At 42.6% G+C, this 7648-nt stretch overlaps 2 protein-coding genes across 3 annotated transcripts in view; both read left to right on the forward strand.

Annotated features, from left to right (window-relative positions):
• LOC118422661 overlaps positions 1-2658 on the forward strand; it is a 15602-nt gene extending 12944 nt beyond the window's left edge. For both annotated transcript variants that reach the window (XM_035830333.1, XM_035830331.1), the window contains 3 exons: positions 146-258; positions 907-981; positions 1642-2658. In XM_035830333.1, coding sequence (XP_035686226.1) covers positions 146-258; positions 907-981; positions 1642-1736 — 283 coding nt within the window. In that variant the 3' untranslated portion in view covers positions 1737-2658. The remainder of the gene's footprint in view (positions 1-145; positions 259-906; positions 982-1641) is intronic.
• A 1922-nt stretch (positions 2659-4580) lies between these two features.
• The window catches only part of LOC118422270, an 8600-nt gene continuing 5532 nt past the window's right edge, over positions 4581-7648 (forward strand). Inside the window, exons 1-3 of the mRNA XM_035829788.1 lie at positions 4581-4731; positions 6046-6210; positions 6914-7028. Of these exons, the coding sequence (XP_035685681.1) occupies positions 4581-4731; positions 6046-6210; positions 6914-7028 (431 nt within the window). The remainder of the gene's footprint in view (positions 4732-6045; positions 6211-6913; positions 7029-7648) is intronic.

Below are 7648 nucleotides of genomic sequence, written 5' to 3' on the forward strand. Positions count from 1 at the left end.
ACTCGTCGTCCGATCGATTTTCGCCTAATGTGAGGGGGGTATAACTGGAGTGCTACATGTTGTGAAAAAGAACTCCCCAATATCCTATATTCTACCAACCTGATGAAGTTGTTTTCTGAAACGATGAATTTTTTCGTTTTCCCAGGTACGACCACCTGGATACGCCCCATTGGAGGGACCTGAGCTCTGAGCACAGGAAGGCCCGAGCCGCTGTCATGGAGCCACTCTCAACCAAACAGGACGTTCTGAAATTCATGGGTAAGGGCGCGGTCACATTGGTCGTGCGATCGTCGCGCGATCGCTAACTTTTTTCAATCAGAACAAAAGGGCCTGAATATTAGCATCATTACCGATGATATACGGCCCGTACGAAACAAAGAAAGCCGTGCATGTGTCCTACAAATTCTAGTTGTCTTCCTATACAAAAGGCTGTTTTGGATCCTTGTCGGTGGTTGGTTCTGTCACAGCCTACTGGCATCAAATCGTACGACCTATTTGACCGCGCCCTAAAGTACAATTGCAGTATGGAAATCTATACAATGGCTTATTTGCTAGCTTATCAACATGTCATACAGCTTGCAACATCAGGGCAGAATTGGTGTGGAAATATTACATTCGGTGTTGTTGAAGTACGGTAAAATTACTTACACATTGAAATAGCAAGTGTAGTTTAAGATACAAGTTTATTTAGAATAGATACGCAATTAAATTTACCATTGCACATAAAGTAGTCCACTTTGTATAGTGTAATATGCTCTGTTGAGTTGCTATTGCAACAAAATTATAACTTATTTGTAATGAAGCTCAAACTCAGTGTAAGCAATCTGATGTTGCATAGAATTTTTAATACGCGGTGCAGTGTCTGTTTGTTGTTTTGATGTTTATCCGTAACTACTATACCTACAGGTGACACAGCGGACCCAGAATATCCGGTTTACAGGTCTCAGACAAGAAACGACGTGTTTATGACCACATCAACCGGTACGTTTGAGCAATATGCTTCACGGTGAAGTCATGACGTATACAAAATGCAATGCAGGTCGACAAAACCACCTTCTTGGTCGGACGCTAGATAAAAAACATTAGTCTAAAAATTTGATTTGATATTCTGATGCATGTTTTCATAAACGTATGGGAAATCAGTTGATAGATTCGTTTATGAAGGTTAGACATCCGGATATCCAGGCTAGACATCCAGGTAAACAATATTCAACTACAATTCAATCTCTACAATTGAATAAAAAACGGAGATGTACTTCCGGACATTTCGAATGACACCCACTCTTCTTCAGCGTTACCTGTTTTCTAGTTAGCTGTACTTGTATTGAATTGTTTTGCCAGTAACGCTGAAGAAGAGTGATGGATGTCACTCGAAACGCCCGGAAGTAAATTTCCGTTTTTTATTCAGCTGTAGAGATTGAATTGTAGTTGAATAAAGTTGATAGATTTGATATGAAAAGGAACATCTAGATCTATATAAGCCATATTTATCATATTTTCTCAGCTTTAGATCTTCAGATCCATGTTAATTAGGAAAAATGGCTTTTACATTAGGCCACAATTATAATTTATCATTCTTTATTTGTTGTTGCATTTGTTTCAGTCATACATCCAACCATGTTACCTGTATATGTACCACAGGTGTGTTCGACCTCGAAGCAGGTGTTCTGGAAGTCTATACCGACAATCCGTCAAAGAGAAAGGAACCTGACGTCATCTTCCTCCTTCCGGTGTAGTCTCGACCTCTACCAGACTCCAAAGGTTGCTGGAGCAATAGTGACAAAGTACACTGAATAATATAACAGGGAGTTAGCGAGTCACAGTTTAGCTTTGCTCCCGTGGCCGACTTAGGCATAGGTCCTAATGGCCTTACTCCTTACTTCATACATGTATATTATTCAGTATGTTTGTTTTATAGTCAACATATAGATATACTACACTGAGAAGAAGACTCTCTGACATCATATATTCAAACCTTTCTCCACAACTATCTGTTGATACTAGTAAACTAAGATTGTATAGGCATCTCAAATCTGTGTTTGCCATTGAGAACTATCTACACACTTAAGACTTAATAAAATATAATATAAGATATAATATCAGATCAGCTATATGTAAACTCAGAGTAAGTGCACATACGTTAGAAGTAGAAAGATATACAAACTATTACCTGTTAACGAGAGATTATGTAAAAACTGTACAGGAAAAGCATTGGAAATGAAATGCACTTTTTATCATTGACCATATTACAGTACCGAAAGAGACAAACTATCAAAACTAGTCAACAAAATTTTAACCAGCTTTGCACATCGTACCGAACTACAAAAATGTCGGCAATTTCATCCTCCTCTGCATTCAGAAAAGAAATCAACCCCAAAAGCATCTGTTTTAGATTAGTGGACGACTTTCATTTTACATGTACTTCATGTTCATTTCATTATTGTACATACCGTATAACTATCATCATTGTATTACTTGCAACTAACGTTCGGGCATGAAATTGCTATAAAGTTATTATAATATCTGAGGACACTTGACTGTGTATCACAGTCAACTAACAGGACTAAGGTGGTGCCGAAAAGCATTTATGAAATAAGGCAATTCTTGTATAGTGCAGCTTAAGTATTTCTGATAACGTTAAATACAAACGTAAAGAAGCCTTTTGTCGTTTGTTTTTTGTGCGTTCCTTGGTGTACATGTACTTTCCTTGGAGGATTCACTGGCGGAGGGTAAAGTGCCTTTCCCAAGGGCACAACGTGCAACATTTGGGTCTGTTAGGATTGTAGAACACAGAACCTTAGCATGAAAGTTCATCTGTGTTGGTAGAATACATTATAGAAATTGCTAAACTTTCTTTCCAACACTGAATTAATATAGGGACTTACCCTAAATTTTCGGTCGAACTCCGTCGACCTTGTTCACAGAATGACCCTCTCCAGCAGTGACGTCAGGAACACGCCACTTTTGCAGGAGGGGGTCATAAGTATCAGAAAGTCTATGCCGCCCCCCGTCTCTGTTGAGCGTGGGCCGGTGGGCTCTAATGTGCACTGCCTCCTTCACTCCTCGGGCAAAGAAATCCTGTTCCGAGTCTAGGATTTTGACATTATCCATTTGAAATGGAATGTCCCGGAGACTCTATGTGTATATGTTGCGCCACCTCAGATGATTTGACCGAGCTAGGACGCCGATGCTCGAGGAACCTAGTTTTTAGAGCACGTTCCGTCTCACCAATGTAAGTTTCCTTACAAGGGCCCTTTCTAGTCTTCCCTTGACATGTGATGTGGTACACTACACCACACCTACTTTCTTTAGGAGTTTTGTCCTTTGGTGCCACTAGGAAGTTCTTGAGCGTACGTGTTGGCTTGAAACAGGTCTTAATGCCGTATTTGTGGAAAACCCTCCTAAGGGCTTCTGAGGTTCCTTTCAAATAGGGCAAAACAACTAGACCTCTGTTTGATTTGGTAGAAGACTGGTTTTGAGTGGTGTTATTCTCGGGTTCTGACCTAGGTGTAGTGGCCTTCTTGATTGCCCAATCTGGGTAACCGCACACTTTCAATGCTCCGTACCTTGTTCCATAGAGCGGAGACTTTAATCACAGACCAGCGGGACAAAGCAAGAGAGAAAGACCACGTGTTTCAGGCATTGAGCCCACATTAGAGCCCACCGGCCCACACTCAACAGAGACGGGGGGCGGCATAGACTTTCTGATACTTATGACCCCCTCCTGCAAAAGTGGCGTGTTCCTGACGTCACTGCTGGAGAGGGTCATTCTGTGAACAAGGTCGACGGAGTTCGACCGAAAATTTAGGGTAAGTCCCTATATTAATTCAGTGTTGGAAAGAAAGTTTAGCAATTTCTATAATGAACACAGAACCTATTTATCGTCCGGACGCGTACCTGGACCTGGTTGTCTGATAAAACTTGTGAATGGACAATACTCAAAACAATGGTCCATTTCCCAACAAAGGAATCTGTTTGATAGAGTATCGATATCGATCCGACTTCTACTGGCGTTTAAAAATCATATCTCCATGTAAACTGCACTAATGCCTCTCTTAATTTCGACCAAGTGTGAAACTTCGCAAAAATGACAATAAAACACTTTCTTCTACTTCGCTCTTGTTTCCTTGGGCCGGTATAAGCCCCAACATACGTGAACGCCTATCTGGCCTGTCGATATATTTTCTACTCAGTCCAAAATCCGTTCCACTCAGGCCCGGTTCTTCCGGGCCGGTCCAAGAAGAAATTGTACCAGTAAACAGTGCCGGTACCCACCCCTAATCATAGCACTTGGGCACCAAGATTACTCAACGAATTTCAGAGATAAAGAACTAATTTTATTACGTTTTGTGTATTTTGTTGTCTTCTTAGTCATACTTTTACGTATTACGCAATATCTAAATTATACAAAATCGGCGAAAATAACACAACAGTGCCGTAGCGATCGAACCCCGCAGTGCCGCACCTGTGCCCCAAGTGCCTTGAGATACCACCATTGTACCACGCCATCTGCCCGTGAACTTTGCCCGATAGATGACCTGGGTACCTGTGCCTGGCAGCAGAGTTATTTTCCCCACAACATGGCGCCTCGCGTGCTGCACGTGTCCGGGACCAACCGCCAAGTCGGGCTCCAGGTCGGCAGGGGCACGAGGAAACAGATCCACGACTTCATGGGCTCCTACCACCGTTCAAGAGACATTGCCTCCTACAGACCAGCGAGGGGCGGCGGGTGTATGAAGGTATGAGTCTGGCTCCCAGAAGGTGTGTTTTGACGCTGCAATGCCCATGACTTTTGTCGGCGCGGCGTTGGTTACCAGCAAAGATACAAATACCTACATGTATAAGTCTAGTATAGAGTATTTCACACGCCAGGCTCTCGGCTCCGGTGCCAACATGCACAAAAGGCAGTTTTACCTTTTTCTCGGGGCCTAACCTATTATAAAGGAGGCCTGTGTTGAATTTCATTTGGGGTATTTTGGCCCTGGAGCCAATGATCTGGCCAGTGCAGGCCCTGGAAACAGCCTGGCATCCAGGAGGCTAGGCCTGATGATAAACGCTATTAAAGTTGTCATTAGAATGACTCAAAGTCATCATATATTACCGGGCAAGGGTCATCTACATGTATACAAAGTGGTTATATATAGTGAGCAGGTTGAACGATAGTGTCCAAACTGCCCGTTCACGACTTCATGCAGTATGTGGGCGCACAAACGCTTCTCACGATCGACTGAGCATTCGGAGACTCCCTCAAAAACAAATTGCTGTATACTATAACGTTAAGTAGCTGTTTCTTTTCCACGGCCAAAAGTTAAGTTGTGGTGTACTTATTCCTTCCATATGGTAGAAAGCGGGATCGTTGACCTCACCGGCGTTGTGCCAAACATGCGGACTTTGACCCGATTACGGTTACTGCTTTACACGCGGGGCCTGGGATGCAAGAAATGGGATCGAAAAGAATTGATCTCGATATTACTTCGATGTTATCTGTTCTGTCATTTTGTATTTCAAGAATATTGCATGACTCTGTCTATTCGAGGCATAGACTAGTAAAATGCGATATCTTCAAATGAAGGAAAAGGAATTTGACTCTCCACATCTCGTTTGGCACACTATCTCCTCATTGTAGTTCTTTTCACATGTACTGTCGTTTCTTTCCTCAACATGAAAGCTTCTTTCATCGGTTTTGCTACAGTGTCTACAACATTTCTCGAAGTATCAGATTTGTAGCCTGCAATCTACTGCTATTTTTTTGTTTGTGGGAGACCTATTCCGGTACAGAGTACCCCACAGAAGTACCTGTCCGCCAATAGTGAACAATATGCTACGTTAACTAAGGCTTAGGTCACATTTCCAAACCGGGGCGAAAAATCAAAATGTATACCTAGAAATACACACATAGCATGCCTATGAATATCATTTTGACATTTTGTGTATTTTGGTGTCTTTCATTTCATTCTTTTCGCTCCCGAAAGCTGCCCGTCCGGGCCCCGGTTTGGAAATGTGACCTAAGCCTTAATCTGAACTTCCTGGTGATTCCCCCCGAAGGGTTCTTGAGGGCGGCGAAAACGGCATACCCCAACTATGTGGAGGAGCTGGAGGGGATGGCAGAGGGATCAGAGGTTCCGTTCGAGCACTTGTTCATCGTCAACTACGAGTTCGAGCTCGAGCTGCTGAACATGAAGAAGAAAGAAGAGGTGGAAGAGTTGAAAGGTCTTGGGTTCCATTCATACGTATTACTAGATACATTTTTAACACTTCTGTAGCAGGGGCCTCCGTGTATGTTTGCCTCTTTGTTATGTCTACCTACGTTGCATGAAAAATGAGTTCAACTGGTCATTGGACATTGGCCATGGATTTGAAATGACGTTTATTTCTTAAGTTTATCTATTTTACTTTTAAACGTTTTAAAATCATCTTGCAATTCACACCTTGTTGTCAAGTGTACTTTGCTGAACTTTGTTATTTACATTGAAGTTGATTTTGATAAAATTCCCTGCATTTATTTGGCGTCGCTGTAGACTGCACCACCGTGTTCCTGTGAACCCTTAGGCATTGCATTAGCAAAAACCCGGTAGCTGTCGCTTAGTTTGTTTCACTTCACTTTAAGCTGCTTTCCGAGAGTGCCTACAAGTAGCTATAGAATATAAATAATTATATCAAAGTGTCCTTAGCAAGCACTCTCACAGCACTTTCGTCAAGCTTACCTTACTGCGGAGTTCGAAAGATACTCAACGAATTTCAGAGATAAAGAACTAATTCCCTTACTTTTTGTGTATTTTGTCGTCTTCTAAGTCATCCTTTTTCGTATAACACAATACGTTTATCATAAAAAACGGAGCAAATTCTTGACGCAAGTGCGGTGAGAGTGCACCTTTAGCAAGCAAGAAATTTACCTTGAAGTTCATTTTGACAGGCTGCACCACGGTCTTCCTGAACTACCGTGACGGCCCGAGGGTGCTGGCACACAACGAGGACGGCCCGGCCGGCGAGCAGGGGTGCCTGGTGGTGGCGCATGTCGAGCCGTACAGGCCAGTGAACACCAATAGAAATCTGAACTGGCGATAATGTAAAAATATGCAAGTTCAGGGTGTCATAATCTCATCCGTGAACATTTCAGGTCATACGAACTCACCCCACACAGCAGCTCGTTATCTCAAGTGTTCAAAAGTCTGTTTTTTTTTTAATTCCGACCAGCGAAACTTATCGCAGCAGTCAAATATGCCGCCATCGTGGCTTCTAATTACGTCAATTTAGGGACTGACCACTTCAAATTAGGCGTCAGCATAGGCTCAAAAAATGGACCAAAGCCTTGTTTTTTTTTCGCCAAATCTGAACGTCTGTACCCTGCACTGTCTCACCAATATGAATGTTTCTTACATTTTCCTGCTACAAGTCGAAAGTTGTTATAGAAATTGCTAAACGTTCTTTCCAACACTGAATTAATGTAGGGACTTACCCTAAATTTTCGGTCAAACTCCGTCGACCTTGTTCACAGAAGGACCATCTCTATCTCCAGCAGTGACGTCAGGAACACGCCACTTTTGCTTCTGGACTAACCTAAGATACCTATTTGTGACATCTGTGCACCCGTACGTTGAGGTCTCACAGCTTGTCTAGATTACTCCCGACTTATGCCAAAGATGGAAAT

The sequence above is a fragment of the Branchiostoma floridae genome, chromosome 9 (genome assembly GCF_000003815.2).
Source record: "Branchiostoma floridae strain S238N-H82 chromosome 9, Bfl_VNyyK, whole genome shotgun sequence".
Lineage (NCBI taxonomy): Eukaryota > Metazoa > Chordata > Leptocardii > Amphioxiformes > Branchiostomatidae > Branchiostoma > Branchiostoma floridae.